We start from the raw sequence: 21,394 nt of genomic DNA, 5'->3' as shown, positions 1-21,394 counted from the left end.
TATCAAGTTAGCCTCGCGAGACTGCGATTCAAGGCGCGAACGGAAACTTCATTTAAGTTCATTTTCAAATTGGAGAAACTTGCGGTCGAACCTCATGAACGGCGGCGTGGAGCACGTCAGTGACTTAGAACGTTTCGGGTGACCGGGGATCAGTTGGTGAAGTCTTTGCGGTTTTGGAACCTGGAACTAAAAACGTTGATGTCAGCTTTAGAACCTCGAGCGTTAGTTCGCCTCAACCGTTGAATAACGCTACTTCTACAACTTGACCCTTATTTCAACAATGGTAAGGAACGTCACGCTGGTTTGTTTGTTTGTCACGTGACCCGAGACCTGAGACCGTGCACTATCTGAGCGTGCGTGTTTGGTGTGAATGAGCAGGAGATCATGACGTGTGTGAGCCACCAGCAGGCCAGCCAGCTGCTCCACAACAAGTTCGTGGTGGTGCTGGGCGACTCCAGTGAGTAGTAGTAACCATTACTCTCATTTTCAAAATAAAATGGAAAGTAATAATTGTGTTTTAAACTTTTACTGCAGCCCATTTAATGTTGACTCTAATCCATTTACATTTGTAACTATATGTTTGATGCCCGCCTTCTTTCACCCGTAGTTCAGAGGTCAGTCTACAAGGACCTAGTTCTTCTATTGCAGAAGGAGAAATATCTCTCCCCAAGACAACTGAAGAGCAAGGCAAGTGTTCATACTGATTAAAAGATGAAACTACGAGGTTTTGTTTGAAGTGGCAATCCTTAAGATTTCAGTCCTGGTTGATTTTTTTAGAATAACTATTTGAGTGAAAAAAGTTAAAAAAAATGCTCAGAGTTTCACAGTCTGGAAATTTGGAGATTCAATAATGAAATGGGAATTTTCAGTGCATAGTTACATATTTGGTGTGTATACAGTGAAGACATATTGTAATACAGCATTTTCCCCAGGGAATATCACCAGAGACAACCAGTTCGTAATAAATATTGCAATACTTTTATCAGTCGGCCATAGGCTTAATCACCATTATGTTACCTCCTTCGGCAATAGACAGAGACTTTGACAATTGTTAAATGATTATTAATGAAACGTCTTTAAGATTGCCATTTTAATGTCATTATTATTATAAGCTGTGATCCTAGAAAGTTCAATGCCACAACTTGGAACATAGTTGGACTATTTAGTGGTTCCCAGGGCATACTTTTTCCCCATGCTGGTAGCTTGTGTACCCCTCATCGTTTTTTTCCTGTTTTTCTCACACATGTTTTTCTCGTTCAGGGAGAGAAGAATTTTGAACAAGACTGCCTGGTGGAAGGTGGTACTTTTCATCCAATGCATAATGGAACTGAGTACCGGGAGGTACGCCAGTTCCAGTCCGCCCACCATTTGGTCCGCTTCTATTTTGTCACTCGAGTTTACTCTTCCTATATGCGGAGCATCTTACAAGACCTACGCCGTGACCTGAAACCTGATGTAATCATCTTCAACTCCTGTGTTTGGGATATTTCCAGGTGGGTAGGTGAAGGAGTAACTAGTAATAGTACTGGTAGAACTAATTACCTTGGTGATCTGTTCAGTGAACATTCGGTCATTCAGGTGCGACTTTACTGTAATTTTAAGGTGGTTAGAGGGGTTGGGGGTGACTGTGCTCAAGAGCTGTTCATGCAATTCCACCTGTTTACCAGGAGATGTTGATACAGATCAGATTACTTAATAGCATAGTGGAAAAAAAGTATAAGATAATTTTATTATCTTATCCTGTGTTAGCTGCTGTCTGCTCAGATGTTTGGAATATACTGCAAAATAGGTTTTTGAGTATTTTTTTTTTATTAACTATCATTTTTGAAGACTCAAATCTGGACCTCGAGAGATATACATGCATTTATTTAATCACGTACAAAATTATTCACCTAGCTAACTCCTCCCGTCATATACAACCACATTTTTTACTGAGCCAATTTGTGGGGTGAAGATGTGTGTTTTGATAGGCCACAACTATTTACATTTCCAAAAGGTTGAAGTCTTCAGTATTAATGTCTCCCTTCCTTGCTTCTTTATCTAACCGAGAGGGAAGAGCTCTCTACTACTGTGTAGCAGTGTTTTTTCCACTGACTCAATACTTTCTAAGTCACTGCAACATTTAAGTGATCAGATTTGGTGCATAATAATGTGATTGTGAGACAGCAGTGGCGGAAGACAAAGCGCTGCCCAGCTCAAATGTAAAAGGTTTTGCCTGACCTTTTCTCTCATTTATGGTGTCACTGAATCTCTCTTGATTAGTTTGCATAGTGATTTTGTCCTCTCTTTTGTCCTTCTGTATCTGTGTTGGGTTTCGTAGATACAATTCCAGTTCGCTAGAAAACTACAAAGAGAACCTACACACATTTTTCGCTGAGATTAGGGAGATTCTGCCGAAGGAAACACTGGTCATATGGAACCTCACCATGCCCTTAGGAAAGACGATCAGAGGTGGTTTCCTGGTGCCCGAGGTACATCATCGCCAAACACCTGCATCATAAGTAGACATGGAAATTGTACCTTGTGGTGTCAAATTGGCGCACAGTCTGTCAAAACATGTTGTATTTCATTTTACACCATCCTGGGAATTAACAATACGAGACACCAGTGGTGTGTAAAGACTACTTAGGCATACATTCATTCAATCCACATCGCCTGTCCTCCGAACCAGCTGTCCTGTCAATAGCAGTATGACAGTTGGACAAACTGGACCAAGAAAATTACAATGTGTATTTTATTTGTCTCCATCCACAGCAGGATCATACTGCATGCCCACAGTCATTTTATAGTGAAACTGGAATGATTATAAATGTAGTTCATCAGTTCACAACAGACAGACAGCAGAAGACTTTTATAATTTGAACAGGTGCCTGTGGAGTTCAAACAAATCACCAAAGTGAGTTGCATTACCAAAACTGAACACAGGAGACCATAGTAATGTTTAAAACTAGTTTGGTTATTTTTTTTTCTCCACACTGTCTGATGGAGGATAAGAAGCTTATTTCTTGACTGCTTTTTCAGCCTTAAAAATGTGTCCTCTTCTCCCTCACCCCACCTCAGATTGAGCACAAGGCTTCTCAGCTGCGTTACGATGTGATTGACGCCAACTTCTTTAGCGGTACTCTGGCTGATGCCTATGGGATGGACGTGTTGGACTTCCACTTCCAGTTTCGCTTTTCCCTGCAACATCGTATGGGGGACGGAGTCCACTGGAACGCCCTTGCCCACCGCAAGATAACCTCTCTGCTGTTGGAGCACTCTGCACAGGCCTGGGGTGTTATTATGCCCAGTCCACTGTCTGGTGTGGGTGAGGAGGAATACTTTCCACACACAGACACACAGACACACAGACAGACAAGTAAATCTTTAAGAGAGGATGTGGTTTAGGCATACAGCTGTGAGCCTGTGATTATTTTTTTTTCTTTTATTTTTTTAAAGAATATATATATTTGATTTCATTATGTTGACATGTTCCTTATTTTTTTTTTATTTCTTTAGAGCATACTGAGGTTGCTCAGCTGCCAGCCAATGGAAGTTCCAAACCTAAAGGTAAAACAGATTATTATTATGATGATGTGATTTGGATTATTTCTATTGTCCATCAAGATGACTGTCATCTACAGTCAAATGGAGAAAGGAAATGTGATTTGCATATGGCATCCTATTACTTGTGGAATGTATCTTTTTTATTATAGCTTTGAAGTATACAATCAGTTGTTTAACTAACAATTAAAAAAATGTTTTATATCCATGTTCAAATTACAATGGTGGACAGTAAATGTTGCCCAGTGGTATTTGATATTCCCTGTTAAATGTTGATTTTGATCTCTATTTGTTTTTATTTTGGGATTAAATAAATTTAACAGATTAAATAGCATATATTACTAGAACATAAATTGGGCTTTTCTTTAATCTTCAGAGAACCTGGATACATGTTGGTAAAACTACAGTCTAGAGAAAAACCTCAATGTTAGTGTCTTGTATCTTGTAAACAAAGCGCTTCCTTCAGCTAATCTTCGTATCTGTTTGCTGATGTATGTAATACTGTTTTTTCAGGAGTACATCGAGCAGTACGTACTCCTAAGAACCGCTACCATCCTCCCACCAACAATTTTTCCAACATGGGTAAGACCTCCAACATCTACAACGAGAAAGGATTTGCTGTGTTCTTTGATTGTGTTCAAAGTACTGCTAAAACTACTTCAATATTAATATTCAAACTAATGACACATTAAGATATTGTAGACCCTTTATAATGCACTGTGATTGCAGAACATGTCTCAGTCATCTAAGGCATCAACAATTAAATGTCAGTTTCTTGTGCAGTAGAAGTAATTTAAAAAAACAGGATAATCGCAAAGTGTCTGTCTCTTATGCCACCCCAACCTCGCTTGTCTCCCTTTCACAGAGCGACACCCATCAAGGAGATATTATAATGGCTACAGAGAGGAGTTCTACCCTGATTACCCGCCTTTTGGTTTCATGAACATCCCGCAGCCATATGCATATTGCCTACCACCCCACCTCAGACATGGCAAGTGTTTTTAAGACCAATGCATCTGCAGATCTTCTGTTCTAGTTAGTTGAATTGTCTTTGAGCTGCCATGTCTTCTCTAGAGCCTATTAACATGTCCTGTATGTTCTGCAGGGTTCGACTACAGGCCGCCCAACAACAAGCACCATCAACAGAACGTGATGAGGAGCCGACGTGCCAGACATCACTATGCTCCGTACACACAACTGCGATACGGTCAATATGGCCATCATGGCCGCTACTAATGAGGCAGGGAGTTTTTACAGGATTCGGATATAGTGTTCCCATAATTGTTGTTTACTGCAGTTTCTTCCTCATCTGCAGTACAATTTTGTTTCACAAGAGGCTTGTAACTAGGAGGAAGCATTAATCCTCAAATGGCTTGGTTCACACTGCGATGTAATTTATTTCAGTGAATGGCCTCTGACATGTACATATTGGTCTTTTTGCTAATATTGTAAATTGGTAGTCTTCTAGTTGAATTTTCATTTTTTTGAGTTCTGGCACCAAAAATTGATTTTAAATATATTTCTAAGAATTTTTAATTCTGCACTAAAATGTGTCAGGTGATGTGTTCTATTAAAGTTGATGCTATGATTTCGAGGGGACTGTTTTTGACTTGTTTTAAAACGAATAATTTATTACAGTGCTAAATTAATGAGCCTTCTGATGCTGTCACCCACCAATCGAGTATGGTATAAAGATTTAATTTCCTTTTATGCCTGGTGTGTTCACGACTTTTAACATTGTTGTGGAAATAAGAACGAGATGTATGCAATCAAAGAAGTGATTGCATATATATCTGCTTTGCCCAAGCCTGTAACAATGTAATTTTGCTACATTTGATAATTTATTCATTTAATCCTTTGGTATAACAGATTTTGAACTTTAGATGCCTTGTTATTATACCAAACTGATTACTACAGTCCCTGACAAAAGTCTTGTCACTTATCCATTTTGTAGAAACAACAGCTTATAACCTGACTTTTAATTTATCCATTGGTTTTAGAAATGGCTCATATGAAAGCTAAAACCCTCCTAAATTATGTTTAATATACTAAAATAAATTTGCTTCACTGAAGAAAGATTGATCATTTAATGAACACAGAAAGGTCAGATTTTGGCAAGACAAAAGTTTTGTCGCCTACAGAGAGTAATGTGAAAATTGAACAAATAATTTACTTCAAATACAAAAATATGTTGCATAACATCAGTGAATTAAGTAGTGGTGCTGTGAGATCCATATTTAATATCTTGTATGACTTCCATGAGCTTGAAGGACTGCATCCATGCGGTTCGACAATGATTCATACAATTTATTGATGAAGTCATCAGGAATAGCAAAGAAAGCAGATTCTTTGGTTTTGTCTTCCATGCTTCCTCTTTCATTCTACCCCAGACATGCTCAATGATGTTCATGTCTGGTGACTGGGCTGGCCAGTCCTGGAGCACCTTGATCTTCTTCGCCTTGAGGAACTTTGATGTAGAGATGGAAGTATGCGATGGAGCACCATCCTGCTGCAAAATTTGACCCCTTGTATGGTTGGGAATGTAAGAGGTAGCTAATACTTCTTGATATTTTAGGCTATTGATATTGCCTTCCACCCTGCAAATCTCTCGCACACCCCCATACTGGATGTAACCCCAGACCATGATTTTTCCGCCACCAAACTTAACTGTTTTCTGGGTGAATCTCGGATCCATGCGGGCTCCAGTAGGTCTCCTGCAATATTTGCGGCGGCTGTGATGTAATTCAACCGAAGATTCATCTGAGAAATCCACCTTCTGCCACTTTTCCAGCGTCCATCCTTTTAGCAGGCTATGGGCCTTGGCAAATGCCACACGTTTTTTTAATTGCCTTTTGTTTAGTGCTGGTTTCTGGGCACTGATTCGACCATGGAGGCCATTTCGAGACAGAATTCTACAAACTGTCCTGGTTGACACGGGGACTTGAGGTGACCAGGCCTGGTGGAGCTCTGCTGCAGTGGAAAAGGGGCTGGCCTTGGATTTTCGAGCCAACAAACGGTCCTCCCGAGCAGTTGTCTTGCGGGGTCTGCCGGACCTGGGCTTGTCAAAAACATCTCCAGTCTCTTCAAATCTTTTTCTTATTCTTTGTACTTGACGCTGAGACACATTGAAGGTGTCAGCCACCTCAGCAGTGGATCTGGTCTTCAGCCTCTTGATAATCAACGCTTTGGTCTCAGGGTGAATCTCAGGCATGTTGTCAGAGGTCAAGTTGCAGTTGATGTGAAGGTCTGGTGTGCTGGGGTTCTTTTTATACACACCCACTAATTGATTGATCAATTATTGATCACAGGTGAGGCTGTAATCTAGGATTGGGTTCATCATATGACAAGGCGACAAGACTTTTGTCTTTGCAAAAACTGACTCAGTGGGCTTTACCAAGCTGTGAACGTTAGAATGCTTTTCAGCAGTTTCGTTTGGCACCAAAACATTATTTCAAAAGCTGTTGGGATTGAAATTAGCCATTTCTTGTAAAAAAAAAATTGATTACAAATATATTTGAGGGGCACTTAAGGTCAACTTGTACCCAAGCGACAAGACTTTTGTCAGGGACTGTAATGTTGGAGGGATTATTTATTTTATTATTCAAAAAAACTGGGGTCCATAAGAGATTTCAGTACCGTGGCATGACTATAGAGCTATGCATGTACAAAAACAGCAACTACTAATGTACACTTGTGAATTGGCCATGGATCTTCATATTAGACTACAGACTAAATTAACATTGACACTAACAATGTTTCTTGCTCTGAAGTGAATTGGATGCTTTTATTGTCTGAATTATTACAAAAAATACAAAGGGGAAAAACTACCAATGGGTGCGAATACAGTAAAATGACGTTGCTAGCTTTCTTCTATTCACAAAGAGTTGGTAAAATTGCTGCATACAAACATTTTCAGTGAAAACATGACACCTTCATAATAAGACCATCAGGAGTCAAATCTAGTTGAACTTCACTCAAAACAAATCCGTTTACATCAATATAAAGTTACGGCTGCTTCAATTTTATTAGTGTTTTAGTTGTTACTTTGAAACTATTGGATACATTTTCCTGAGAATGGTGAAAAGCATAAAGAGATAAATATAGGAGAATGCTGGAAAACTGGAATGAGAGCGCAAAAGCATTTCTTAATGTACTGTCAATCATGGCTGTGCGCTAACGGCATGCCTAGGCCATGAGGAGGCGGTGCACTTTCTGCAGCTGCTGCTGTGATAGGACGAGGCGGTGGACTTGTTCCTGTCCACGGGTGCATGGAATGGTAACACGTCCTACAAACACTGTTCCTCCCTGCTTCTCTTCCTTGGCCTAGGAAACAACATATATGTACACGTTATAATTTAACATGTGTAATGTGCCATTTCTTGAAGTATTGGAACTGATGGTAATTGTTTGTACTCTATGGTTTTACCTTAAGGAAACAGGAGGCAGGGAAGGTGGCAAAGTCAGAGGAAGCCTTCGCCCCAGATTGATTTGACACTACGTGTTCAGCTACTTCTCCCTGAAACAGAAAAATATCCAAATGTTTATTTTTGTATTGCTGTCAGAATCAGCTTATTGGCATGATGAGGGAGAAAAGAATATGATTCTAAAGTTGCACCTTAAGTTTGTCCAGAGCATCACTAAGGTTCTGTAGGCGAGCTGTCTGCTCGAACAGCTGTGCACCGGCACTAACTGGAAGAAACACAGGAGAGGAAAGACAGAAAATGAACCAGGACACTCGGCTAAAAACGGCAACAAGCGCGTGCACACACGAGAAGAAAGTAAAAACTGATACACAAACACACACCTGCTGTCTTTCCTGTGATGTCCACCACTTTGACCTCTGAACTCAGCTTGAGCAGAGTAGCCAGCAGTTGGTCAGTCCTGCGATAGATGCCTGTGTTTAGCCCATCTGGTGGCATGGAACTATCTTTGGACGCTTTTGGCAGTTTGGGAGGGCAGAGTGGAGGCAGGGAGGCCAGCTGGGCTCTCATCTTCTCTGCCTGTAAGTAAGATACACTCAAGTCAATAATACCAAACTTTATTGACAGTTTGCATAATACCACAACATTACCAACTCCAACACCAGTGTACCTTGAGTCTGTTGTTTTCATTCTTGAGGTGTTTAATGCCCAGTCTCTGGGCGTCAACCTGCTGCCTGAGGAGAGGGGAGTCTACCACCTGCAGCGGTCCAGCCAAGGATGGAGGCAGACCTGCTGGAGGGAGAGGGAGAGAATGGTGAGAGACATGCAATCATTCTGAGAGGCTGTGCTTCTCCTTTGACAGTGGAGTGTCTTTTTCCCACGAAACTGAGGGACTACTTTTGTTACTCCAAAAATCAGATTGGTGTCTGATGGAAATACTGTATTCAGTGCTATTACACCAACTACAGGCAAAACATATCTCATTATCAACTGTAGTTGTAGTAGCTCAGTTTAAAATGATAGAGGGTTGACCAGAGGCCATCACACTTTTATCAAACATAAAATGGAAACATTTCGACCTGCTTACAAAAAGTAACCTCAACCACACAGTAATTCACCTCCTGCAGATCCCTGAACAATGGAGGCAATTCCCGAGGCAGGCGGGGCTCTCAGGCCTTCGATGGTCATCTTGGATTGGCTATTAATGCGTTGTTTCAGCTCTGTCTTCTCCGCCTCCAGCTGGTCGATATCAGCTTGCAGGGCATCCATTGTCTCCTCAAACTCCCTGGAGATGAGGAGAAAGGAAGGTGAGCGAGCGGGAAAATGTGTTGAAATAAGTTAATTTCTTTTGTTTTTCTTCTTTATCGCTCTTACTTTTCTTTCTTCTTTAGCAGGGCGAGGTTCTCGTCCAGTTTGGTCTGAATCTTCTCCACCCGTTCATCTGCATCTTTGGTGGAGGTGTCCAGTTTCTTCTCCAGCAGGCTCAGACGGACGTTGGCCTCACTCAGCTCCTCACCCTGGGAAGAGGTGAGGTACCTCAGTTATGTCTGTTCCGTTACTGATTCTTTCTATTTCAAACTGGCAGACTTATGTAGAACTGAAAAGTTGAGTGAATTCTGCTTGAGTGTGTCACCTTGATCTTCAGGGACTTCTTGACCTCCTTGATGACGGTCTCTCTATCTTCTAGTTTAACTCCTAGACCCTCAGCGTCAGTCATCTCGGCCCTGACGGTGGATGCTCTCATCTCCACTGGATGAGTCTGAGGATGTGGAGGATCAAATAGTAAGAATTGGAAAAGTGAGGACATAATAAACAGCAGAAATATGTTTAGTTTTCAATGTCTAAATTATGTTATTCATCAATCAGAAAATGCCTTGGCATACCTTGGCCTGTGGTTTGTCAGCGTCATACTCTCCTTCCTGCATGGCTGTGGCCATCTTGTTCATGGCAGTGATGATGGAGCTACAGGATTGTCGCAGACATTCTGGGCCGTTTAGGCCTTGAGAGCCATACACCTTGTAGAAAAGAGTGATTTAGATCATACAATAACAGCTTCAGCCTAAAACCAACTACCTTTGTCTACTGGTCCTAAAACAACAATAAAATACTTAAGTTCAACAGTAATCAGACAGTATTTGGAAATTTGTATTGTGGTTTACTTTATTTCTACTGTAGTGCTGAAAGTGTAATCAATTCAATATACTTCTGACAACCTGAATTTATTTAAAGTCTCAATAGAATAATGCCCAACCACTAGCTGAATGACGACAAAGTGTCAAGACGATCGGTCAAACTGTACGGTCATAGTTTATCTACCTGCTCCACAGCCTTGCAGGCGATGTCCTCCAGTTTGAGAGCGTTGAGCCCCTCCTGTTCTGCCAGCGGAGCGATCATCTGAGCTCCAGCTGCGGCCACTTCCTGCAGCACAGCCACCACACGGGTCTGCTGGCGCCTGCACTCCATCAGCAACTCCGACACCTCCTATGTGAGACAAGATAGTCAAGTTTATACTGTAGATCATTCATTTTTGTGTTTGCAGTAATGGGTCGATGGTAGTAAGACCATGTTTTAATAAATCATGTCACATTTTCCAAAAGTACTTCATAGAACCGCACTCTGGACTATCCCTTTACTGGTACAGTGAGGTAAAAAGGAAACACCCAAGTTGCTCTAGTCTCATACAGCCATTTACTGTGTGTGTTAACCTACTTGATTATACTGTATGTTTGTTTCTGTATCCCATACCTGTGGTCCAAAATTGAGAGCAGCGGGTACTCCAGCTACATCTGTTCCAGGCATGCGACGGCGGATCTTCTTACAGAACTGTTTGATGTCAGAACAGGAAGTGTCCAGGTCCTTTAGAAGGACAGCCAAGCCAGAGCCCTCCTGACCTGCTGCCATGAAGGCCCGTAGACGAGCTACCTCCACTCCCATGCAGTCCAGGACACTTTGAGTAAACTGGAGGTTTGGGAGAGGACGGGATAAGTGAGGTTAGGGAACCCTATTTTTATACTCTCATTTCTGTTTTACTTTGCTCATCATAGGGATAATATCCTTAGAGGGTAAAAAGTACATAAGAGTATTAATTGTATTAAAGGTAAAACAGTCAAAATCTTTATAGATGAAGGAAACTAAAACAACAAAGAAGCTTTAGGTACCTTAATGTGGTCAGCCAGCTGCACTGTGCAGTCTTCAGTCTGATCTGCCAGATGGACGCTGTACAGTTGCTGGAAGACAAAATAAAAGTAGGAAACTTTGTTTGAGAAGAGATTATCTTTAATTAAAATGACATGTCTATTATTTGATAGCAGTTGTAACATAAAAGTTCATCAGGCCGAGAGTCTCGGTTAAAGTCATCACATAATAGTTTTGGGATGAACATCGAAGTATTTGAACAAATCATGATATTAAGAACTTGGAATTTTTTCTTTGTTTGATTGAGCCTGTTTGTATGGAAGATTGAACAACCCCAGTAATATCTTTAATATATTAAAAATACATGCGTTACCTGATAGTACTTGATGGCCTTAGTCAGAGGTTCCACCTGAACAGTCTCATCTAGCTGATCTTTATGCAGCAGGTCGATGAAATAATCCAGAGAGCGCTCATGGAAGATCATTTCAGAGTAGAGTGTACCCATGCGCTTAAAAACTTCCACGCCGCAGGTATTCAGAGCCCTAGAAGGAAAAGAACAGACAAGACCAATTTTGTAAAAAAAATGTAATTCTCTGATAATACCATATTTTATATTTGACACATTTGTGATGTAGCTGCAGTGCTTACTGTTCATATTTGTGCAGAGTGGCCTGCAGCAAGTTGAGGGAGTAGACCAGTCCTGAGGCGAAACTGCGCTGTTCTCCTGCAGGTCCTCTCAGCGCGGTTCCCTGAGCCAAGTTCCCATTCAAGTCAAACTTCTCCTGGGCCTGTTTACTGATCAGCTCAGCCTTCCAGGCAAAGGACACACACAACACACACAGAAGCTTTAATTATAGAAACAAACTAGGACAGAAAAATGGCAGTAATAACAGTGATCGGACACTTCTCACACATGCACATACAAAACAAATACACAGCTCCATACTTTGCAGATGAGCCTGGGGATGAGCAGAAGGACCAGAATACAGTCATGATCTCCACCATGACGGAGGAAGGAGTCCGGCATGAAGGAGGTGAGGAGGGAAACCTGTCTGTTTGACTGTGCCACTTCCATTTTCCTCAGCTCCATCTCAATGGCCTAGAAGCACAGATACAAGCAAATGTTGTCAGATGTGTAAAACTGGTGAACCCTTCATTCCTGGCTCAATAACATATGAAGTTCTCCTACCTTGGCATATGCCTTGGTCTCTGCAAACTTAATCTTGAAGTCAAATAGTTCAGCAGGTGGTTGCTGAACTTCAGCATTTGCATTCTGCTGGCTGATCAGCTCTCTGTTGGCCTCCTGATGAACAGATAAAAAGCACACACAGTGTCAGGGCATCCGGTTGTAGGCCTCCTCATCCAGTGTGTTCATCCTCTGATTATTCCCTTGAGCATGCGTGTTTCCCTCCTCTCCACCCACCTGTAGGCTGGCGGTGAGATCTCTGTATTTGTTGATGGTCTGCTGGTAATCCGCTACAGTCTCCTGGGCAGCCTCCACCTTTTTTTCAGCCTCTCTGACCTTTGCTGAACTCAGATCCACCTGCTCCCTCAGCTCCATTTCCGTCTCCCGGGCGTTCTCCTGGAGCTCATCGTTCATCTCGTTTATGGCCTCCTATTGTTTCAGGAAAAGTTTTTTAGTGACAAAATCCTATTTCTTTTTATCTTTCCTTTTTCAACCTTTAAACAAATTTTCTGGTTACTTATACAATTATGTTGGTTAAAAAATAATCTTGATCGTAAATACTTGCTTAATGTGAACATAGTTTGTATTTGTTTGGAAATACAAATGTCAGTGGTTGTAATACTAAAGATAGGAATCATGAATGCAGTTGTACAGACCAAATCAGTGACGGTTTCTCTCAGCTCTCTGACTTTCTCCTCCAGGTCAAGGTTCCTCTCAGTCAGGGTCTCCACCATCTCCTCTGACCCCAGAGCAGCATCCACCTGGTACAGTTACACAAATAAGCAAGCGTAGTTGTACAGTGACAATTTCAGATGGCGAACAAGCAGGAACAGTCCTAGTTACTTTTAAATCTACCTGAGCCTTAAACATTCTGTTAATAACTGTATTTGACTTTGTTTCTTTCATATGCGCTTCAGTGTAAACCCCCAGAGAGCAGCATCAGAGACTCATAAAACATCTCCTTAATGTAATCATACTCTTCCTCTTTCTTGCGTCTCGCTGACTTTACCTGCTCCTTGAGTTCATCGATAGTAGCCTCCGCCTGCTTGACCTCCTCCTGCAGTTTTTCTTTCTGAGTCCTCAGAGTCTCCAGCTCAGTGTTCTTCTTCTCCATCTGCTTCTGCAGCTTCACATGCTCCTGCTTCTCTGAAGTAGACAGGTCACGCATCCTGAGGAGGAAAATTAAAACAAAAACGTTGATACCAATTCCAGGCCGGTTCTTCATGGACCTGTTTTGGGAATGGCAAGTGCTTTCTTTTCCCTCTTTTTTTTTTAAATACTGTAATCTAAAACAGTTGGTTAGACATTTGACTGACCGAACCAACGCCTCCTTTAGTCTGCCATTCTGCTCCTCCAGCTGTTTGACATGGTAACTTGAGGCAGCTCCGTCTGAGCCTGCAGGAAGAGAAGAAGGCAACACAGTGAGAGAAAGCAATGCAGGAAAAAGGAGGAAGGGAGGGACTGAGATAAAGAAGCATTTGTTGATTGATGAGTAGAGTTCAAACCTCACCTTTCTCTGAAATCTCATGTCTAAGGATCTCCAAGTCCATTGAGAGCTCCTCCACTTTCTCTTTCAGAGACTCCACCTCCACTTGCAATGACTCTGCCCGCTCTTCAGCCATCTCTTTGTCCAGTGTGGCCATTTCTATGGCGTCTGCCGTGTCCGACATCTCCTCCATGTAGTGGTCCTTGGACTCCTGTGCCTCACGGGCGTCCTGGAAGGAGGAGGTACAAAATAAAACTCTAAAAGTCATATATGAAGACAGCAGAGCTGCTTTGTTTCAATCTAACAGGCTTGGATAATATCAATCACTTCATATCCTTCAAATTAATATTAATTAAATGTTTGTAACAATATATTGCAAATACAGATAATGCTAAAGTTCAGCTCTATGACAAATTATTATCTGTACCTTCTTGGCCTCTTTGAGTTGTTTCTGAAGGTCAGCCTGCTGCTCCTGCATTTTGGTCTTCCACTCCTGAAGCTGCTCCAGCTGGATCTTGTGTTTCTCAAGCTCTTTCAGCTTGGCTTTGTCCTCTGTCCGCTTCATCTTCAGTGTTTCCAGCTTCTCCTCCAGGTCCTTGACCTGAGCTCGCATTGATTCCTCCTCCTGAGGATGGATAGGTGGAGGGGAGAAGCAGAGAGCACAGTTTAAATGTGCTGCGTTCAGAGGATGTAAGTTGGAGGATTAACTGGATTTCATGTATGCTCCAAGATTTTATGTTAAGGCAGTAAAGAAGCATGAAAACATTATTCAAGTCCCACAACCAAAAAAGGTCCAGATGATGATAAATGTAGATTTAACTACCACAAATTAATAAGCAAATAATTTCCTCCCTCAATTGACTTGAGGGACTCTGTACTCACCGCCTAAATAAGAACCTAACATTAACATTAAAGAGCAGATTGTTCCATTTCCTCCAAACACAATTGTGTATTTCATTCAGTGTCTCAGAAAGTTAGACCATGCATCATCACCACATAATTCACCATGAGGACATTACAAAACCAAAGTCTAGTATTGAGAAGGTGTGTCAATTGTCCTTTCGCCTTCTGACGAGTTTGTTAGTAAACTCATGCCAGGATTCATCAGCATGCATGTAGCCATTAGAAAACTCTACCTGCTTGGAAATGGCAGGTTCCACCTGGTCAAACAATGACGACATGGATGAAGTGGGGAAAAAATGCAGAATATGATGAAAAATAAACAAAATGGTGGAGATGTGACAAAAGAGTGGCAAAAGATCACATGTCGATCTTTTGTGCTGTTGATATTTTAATGAATTCCACATGAAGATATGAAATGTGAGACTTGTACCGTGTGATTGTAGGACTATAGGGGCATATATTTTCAGTTCTGCCAACACTTATATTGTCTCTTCTCGTTGTCAGTGACCCACCTTGCTTGGAGTAGCCGGGACCTGGGCTGCCACTGCTGCAGGGGACCCGCTGGGCTGAGGCATAACAGGAGCCCCCAGTGCACCCTGGTGGGGGGACAAGGCTGCTTCACTGACATCACCCGACAGAGAGGACGCCAGGCTCTCACGAGATGCCTGTTGACCAAGGAAGGTATGTGTAGGAGAGTTGCGAGAGGGAGAAGATAAGGAATGAAATAGAGGAAGAAAGGGAAGATAGCGTAATGTTAGATATTTGAATGTCAATAAAGAAAACAAGACCTTATCCCGCACACAACTTAATGAACCCAGTAGTGTAGTGAACATCCCGTGTTACATGCTGTGCGGCCGGATTTATCTTGAGATTATTTATGTGCCTAAATGTAATCGTCCTGACTTCATGCATCTTCAAAGACCAAACAGTTCACCTCCCAGTGTCCCTCACTAGAGATGTTGCTCAAGTTCACACAGACACCACCTTGAGATTATTTATCTGCACCTGTGCACCGAAGGACAACAAACCACCAGTTGTCAGTGACAAAACAAATCACCACTCCCAGTAGAGTAACAGTTGGACCCTGATATGTCAGAGCGTACCATGAGGCTGGAGCGGCCGGAGGAACGAACCAAGAGGGAGGGGAGGGAGGTGGCAGGTGTGAGACGACTTGGAGTGCTCCACTGACAGTGCATAGAGACCTTGTTAGGACTCTCAAAGATTGATTTGTAATACTCAGCTGCACCTTACAGAATGAAACCTTGTGGTGCCTCTTATTCATACACATTATATACAACAATCCTGATTTTCTTTCATGCTTACTGTATTATGAAAGTTGACAAAGTTGCGAATGATTAAACATTTTTTAAACATTCTGATCATAGATTTAAGCATTATGGAAGCTCGAAATAATTACAGTAAATTACTCCCAATGCTTTATAGCATAGATGAATATATTATGTATAAATGACTTCATTCAACACAAATTACAGCACCACTGACATTCTGTTAAATCCAATAGTCCAATTGTGCAGCCATTAATGAGTCTACTATATAATACATGAATAAGCCTATTTGTTCACTTTCAAATTACTAAGGGACAAATAAAACAATGCAAAATTACCTTTATTATGGGCAAAAATGTGAGGGATTGCTTTCTGAATGCTCCATAATTATCTTATCTAAAGTAATGTCATCCTCTTTGTCTTCTCTTCTACAGTTTAAGAACAAGTATGTACAAGTATGTATTTTAAACATTTGAAGCTGTGCCCTTGATTAAACTTACAAAGCAGAAGCACCCACAAAAAGAAAATAGTTTTTGGATCAACTGCTGTATTAATCATTCTGTATTAATCATTCTGTATTAATCATTCTGTATTAATCATTCTGTTTTCCTCCCCTGTCTAATGTAGACAAGCTCACCTTGGCAGAGCGGCGGGTTGAGGACTGGAGGAGAGGAGGAGGTGAGTTGCAGAGAGAGGGATGGACACACGCACGCATACACAATCAAACACGGATATACACACACGCATCATGTGGTGAAGCAAGATAAGAGATTAGCAGAACATAAGAAGCATACCCACTGTTAGTTCACATCCACTGATAATAGCTTTGACAGCTGCATGCATCATTTAATACCATCCTAAAGAATCTTTATTCTTGATAACTCGTGCAATAAAAGCAGAATAAAATGTGAATTCATGCAACTGTGTAAAAACAGTGGCAAAATATCACCAAAAGGAAAGACAAAGACACCATCATTATAGCATTACAACCAGTGTAATTTCACCTCTATATGTGTGGATGCCTTCACCATAATGAAAAATAAAATGAGCAAACAAACAACATGTGGTATACAAGATAAAGTGTGGCCACAGAAAACCAAGAGAAAGTACAGTGAAAATGACATCTATCAACAAAGAGTCTTAATATCCCGTGCAAGCGTCAAATCGTAAAAGGGTCAAATAAGATCAAAAGATGAGTTGCCACGTTAGTGTGATTAAAAACAACCAAAGCAAAAGCAAATGTGTTGAATAGAAATATTTATACCTTCTTAACGTTCACAGGTGTCTGCAAAAGTTATTCAGAAAAACAGAGGACAATTCAGACAGAGGGTTGCTGGTTCCTATCACCACTCTTTGAAATGGATTTCGCAGCTTAACTGGTCTGATACATCTTATTCAACACAGTAAAGCCTATATAACTGCTCTGGAAAGGGCAGTCCAACTTCAAGTGTAAGTAAACTTAAAATAGTGCATATATGGACAAGCAATATTTCTTAGATCCACAGGAATCCAACAATCTTTGAAGACAAGTCATGGAAACTCCATGAACTTTCTTAACTGACAAAGGACAGAAAAAAAAAGAAGTAAGGTGCAAGTAATGGTTGCCTACCTGCTTGGTTGTTCTGGGAGTCTCAGGAATGTCTGGAGGAAATAAATTAAGAAATGTTATTCTTATTAACTGAGTTTCAAAAGTATGAATTTTAAAACACAGCTGTGGTTCACACTCACCTCTCTGTCTGGGTATCTTTGAAGAGCCTGAATCAGGAGTTTCTGGTGAGGTGGCGCCAGAGCCGTCTTCCACCACCTGGAGCTGTACAGAGTGACAGAGAAACATCGGTGAGTGTGTGATCAGGACAACACAGACATGAAAAAAAGATATGGCAGCAGGAACAGAGAAATATTCATTTGTAATCATAAAGTCAGAAAGAAATCTCCTCAAACATATCCTAATAACTATTGACACTGTTCATACTAATGAAAGTATAAAGCCATTAATTGTTACATCACATTTATGCCACTAACCTGGGACTGTCTGACAAATATCCCATGATTTTCCTCACAGGTGAAGTAGCGTTTCCCCTGCACAGTACCATCGTTCTTGCCTTTGGCATCATCCAGTATGACGCCCACCCATTTTCCAGAGGCAAAGAGGGTTGCACCGATATAGGCAACAGTACCACGCTGACCCTTCCCTGTCACCTCCACTATAGAGCCAATCTTGGAGAGGAGGAGCAAAGACAAGATGCAGACTGTGAGTCATCATTCACTAGCTGATAGTATTATTGTTTATTTCCAGCCATTTCTTCCTTTCTTCGGTCTGTATTGAAATGTGACCTACCTTTGGAGGCTTGGTAGACTCCACTGTTCCTGCGCTGCTCATTTTGCTGATCAGTGGGCTGGTCAGCTGCAGGATTTGGGAAATATGGTTGGGCAGAAGTATGGGGAAAGATGAAGAAATGTGGGAGAGAGAAAGTATAGGAATGTTGGTTACCAATGTGAATGAGTGGTAAAGTGGGACGGGAGAGAGACGGGGAAGTCATTACATACCAGTATTGTTTAAATTTCTAAATTCCTCAGGCATGGAATCTTTTTATATCTTCATCTTGGTCAAATAGACATGGTTTAGTAGGAACACGTAAAAAAAATGTTCATACTGTACATTAGACCTGTAAAAGACCTAAACAAACAGTATTGTTTAATGTGTAAAATGCCCCTAATTCTCCCTGCTACAGCAATTAAGAGCAATTCTAGGAATCAAAAATAATCAATGATAAGAGAAGTCTTAAGGCCATAAGCACAGTAACACAGTCTTGCACCCAGTCATGTGTCATGGACCACAACAGACTCCTTGATAAACAAGTCATATCCCTGCCCTGCTCACATAAAGATGCTCATTCAGAGTAGAGTCTAATCCTTTCAGGGAGCTGTAGGGACATGTGAATTCACGCTGCCTCAGTTTTAAACCACAGGGCAGAAATCTGGGTAGGAACCTTTTTTTTAAAGTCTCATGACAGAAGCAGAGAGATAGTTGCCTGGTCGTTTGGATTAAATGTTATTTCAGATAAATTGTAACAAAAGCTTTCCTCTGGTTGAAACGCAAGGACAGAGACTTCATCTTCTCTACAGGATATCAAGAGTTACCAAAAATATATTCTTACTCATTCTATCCGATGAGGACTCGATATGCAACAAAGTCAATCCTGCATCCACTGTATGGTGAGTTACACGAACATTACCTTTTTATTGGTTTAGATATTGTAATGTAATAACTTATATTTATGTTGTACGTCAAACTAAATCAATGATGTACTTAATTAGATATTATTCAATATCAAGTGTCCATGTTACTTACCCGGGGGGTATAAGAATGTCGCCTGTTCAAAGCCATAATAGCAAGCCAAGATGGTTTTACCTCCAATGCAAAGTCTCAAGTGCTAATTTTTCTCTACTTTAGCATTCCTTCCTCTTTTAAAGCGAGAGGAGAAACCAATACAAGACTGTGACTTCAGGGAGGGATCCTGGCTGCTGCATCACAAAACGTCACAGCTGATTTGAACTCAGGAAGGGAGGGTGATATCTAGCTGTTGTGTCTCCCCACAAGAAAACACATGGATGTCAGCTTGATACTTTAGTCACTTTGATAGTGATGAGATGATTCATTTACTGGCCTACATTTCAGTAGCTATAATTATATAAAACCCAGTTAAGAAGTCATGAAGTGTAGAGACATTCCTGCTGCATTCCCCTTTGTATGGAACATTTATTTGTATTTCACAAATGAAATATTTTATCATCAAAGGATATCACACTCTGTCATCTAGGTTTAGTTAGACAGCAGAATTGAGTTACCAGCTAGCCAGAGTAGCTTGATAGCTAACGTTAAAGCTGGCCAACTCAGATTAGCAAGCATGCTAAAGCCAGGAGGACAAGTACTGTGAAGAAGCTAACATAACATGTGATTCATCTTACCTGGCATACACAGAGATTCCTGTCTTTAAATGTAGCACCTTGAGGTGTTCATGCAGACAAAAGATGACCCTCTGTTGTTATTTTTTGGCTACCTACTAGCTTGGAAATCCAGTAGTCTTTTCCGATTTTGACAGGTCACTTCCGGTGGCCTGACACGACAAAGATTTGAAGAAAAGTGGGAATGAGCGCCCCTAGTGGCCGACTCATTGTTTATCAATGGGATTACTTTTTCTTTACAAGGTCTTTATGGGAGTTTACCATTTCCTTCCTATCGACTAAGGTTGGGGTTGGTGTGTCTTTTTTGATCAAACTGCCATTATTGTCATAATTATAAATGTACAGGTAAACAAAAAAGAGGTATCTACAGAGATCAAAGGAAGTCTTTTTTAAGGTCTGCACAATTTGACAACCTGTACAACCATCTATTAAAAAAGCACACCCCGAGCAAGTATTTTTGTGTTTCTGACTTGCCAGATCCTAAGCAATTCAGTAGTTGTTGGTTTATTGAAATTGGAATTCAAATATGGGCAAAGACTGTGGTTAAAGCCAGACAGTTGATGAGATGTAAGGGTAAAACTAACACGATATGATGCATAGTTAGCTAAAGGTTTTAAACCAGCATTTGGATCACTAAATGAAAAAGTAACTTACAATAAACTTACAGTCACATAAGTTAATAATGACAGAGAATGCATCATGTCAAAGATTTTTGGGAAATGGGGAAATAAATGAACTTTTTAATGTATAGTAAATATTATAATATATATATGTATATATGTGTATATATATGTGTATATATGTGTATATATATATGTGTATATATATGTATATATATATATGTATATATATATGTATATTTATGTATATATATATATATATATATGTATATATATGTATATATATGTATATATATATATGTATGTATATGTAATATATATGTATATATATATATATATGTATGTATATATATATATATATATATGTATATATATGTATGTATATGTAATATATATGTATGTATATGTAATATATATGTATATATATGTATATATATATATATGTGTATATATGTATGTATATGTGTATATATATATGTATGTATATGTGTATATATATATATATGTATATATGTATTCGTATGTATGTGTATATATGTATATGTATATATATGTATATGTGTGTATATATATATAAACAAAATGGTCAAACACAAAATATTGATTTAACCAATTAAAATAGAAATAACATTTATTTTTTATAAATATTGTATATTTATAAAAAAAAAAAAGAAAAAGGAGTATAGGAGTATATGTATATAAGTAGTGGATTGACAAAAAGGTATTAGCAAACTGCTTTGATAATCTTTTAATCATATCAGTCATTTTTCTCAAGCAAAAGTGCTTAACGTTTTCTTACTCCAGCTTCCTCAATGTGTGTATCTTGTTTTTCTGCGGCTGGTTGGAGT

At 40.2% G+C, this 21,394-nt stretch overlaps 2 protein-coding genes across 5 annotated transcripts; one reads left to right on the top strand and one right to left on the bottom strand.

Annotated features, from left to right (window-relative positions):
* The first annotated feature begins 33 nt into the window (after positions 1 to 33).
* On the top strand, positions 34 to 5,516 carry LOC129093595 (PC-esterase domain-containing protein 1A-like). The gene is made up of 10 exons (XM_054601660.1): positions 34 to 283; positions 379 to 457; positions 608 to 687; positions 1,261 to 1,493; positions 2,321 to 2,471; positions 3,061 to 3,307; positions 3,499 to 3,549; positions 4,057 to 4,125; positions 4,409 to 4,534; positions 4,649 to 5,516. The coding sequence occupies exons 1-10, from the start codon at positions 281 to 283 to the stop codon at positions 4,777 to 4,779; spliced, it is 1,170 nt and encodes a 389-aa protein (XP_054457635.1). The 5' UTR covers positions 34 to 280; the 3' UTR covers positions 4,780 to 5,516.
* A 1,586-nt stretch (positions 5,517 to 7,102) lies between these two features.
* Positions 7,103 to 20,070, bottom strand: LOC129093278 (dynactin subunit 1-like). Of its 4 annotated transcripts, none has more exons than XM_054601240.1 (32): positions 19,930 to 20,070; positions 18,299 to 18,364; positions 17,983 to 18,177; positions 17,689 to 17,770; positions 17,570 to 17,601; positions 17,225 to 17,245; positions 16,598 to 16,621; positions 15,778 to 15,858; positions 15,187 to 15,339; positions 14,908 to 14,931; positions 14,199 to 14,396; positions 13,796 to 14,000; positions 13,602 to 13,680; positions 13,295 to 13,454; positions 12,942 to 13,046; positions 12,523 to 12,714; positions 12,289 to 12,402; positions 12,046 to 12,198; positions 11,748 to 11,908; positions 11,473 to 11,641; positions 11,123 to 11,191; positions 10,710 to 10,922; positions 10,281 to 10,445; positions 9,848 to 9,979; positions 9,598 to 9,723; positions 9,339 to 9,481; positions 9,083 to 9,249; positions 8,635 to 8,756; positions 8,348 to 8,543; positions 8,159 to 8,232; positions 7,970 to 8,059; positions 7,103 to 7,866 (listed from the first exon to the last, which is right to left on the bottom strand). In XM_054601240.1, the coding sequence occupies exons 2-32, from the start codon at positions 18,338 to 18,340 to the stop codon at positions 7,729 to 7,731; spliced, it is 3,825 nt and encodes a 1,274-aa protein (XP_054457215.1). In that variant the 5' UTR covers positions 18,341 to 18,364; positions 19,930 to 20,070; the 3' UTR covers positions 7,103 to 7,728. The 4 variants fall into 4 exon arrangements, with proteins under 4 accessions (XP_054457215.1, XP_054457216.1, XP_054457217.1 ...); XM_054601241.1 differs by having other exon boundaries at positions 8,635 to 8,753; XM_054601242.1 differs by lacking the exon at positions 14,908 to 14,931.
* Between the last annotated feature and the right edge of the window lie 1,324 nt (positions 20,071 to 21,394).

Source organism: Anoplopoma fimbria, chromosome 7, assembly GCF_027596085.1.
Source record: "Anoplopoma fimbria isolate UVic2021 breed Golden Eagle Sablefish chromosome 7, Afim_UVic_2022, whole genome shotgun sequence".
NCBI lineage: Eukaryota > Metazoa > Chordata > Actinopteri > Perciformes > Anoplopomatidae > Anoplopoma > Anoplopoma fimbria.
This window is presented reverse-complemented; position numbering and strand designations above follow the sequence as displayed.

What these genes read in the sequence shown, in the direction of transcription:
- LOC129093595 (XM_054601660.1), top strand. An exon ending in CAAGACAACTGAAGAGCAAG is followed by an intron (nt 688 to 1,260) that starts GCAAGTGTTCAT and finishes TTTCTCGTTCAG; the next exon opens with GGAGAGAAGAATTTTGAACA. An exon ending in GTGGTTTCCTGGTGCCCGAG is followed by an intron (nt 2,472 to 3,060) that starts GTACATCATCGC and finishes ACCCCACCTCAG; the next exon opens with ATTGAGCACAAGGCTTCTCA.
- LOC129093278 (XM_054601240.1), bottom strand. Translation starts at nt 18,340, where the DNA reads ATGAGCAGCGCAGGAACAGTGGAGTCTACCAAGCCTCCAAAG. An exon ending in ACTCTGCACAAATATGAACA is followed by an intron (nt 11,642 to 11,747) that starts GTAAGCACTGCA and finishes TTTTCCTTCTAG; the next exon opens with GGCTCTGAATACCTGCGGCG. An exon ending in AGGCCATCAAGTACTATCAG is followed by an intron (nt 11,192 to 11,472) that starts GTAACGCATGTA and finishes TTTGTCTTCCAG; the next exon opens with CAACTGTACAGCGTCCATCT.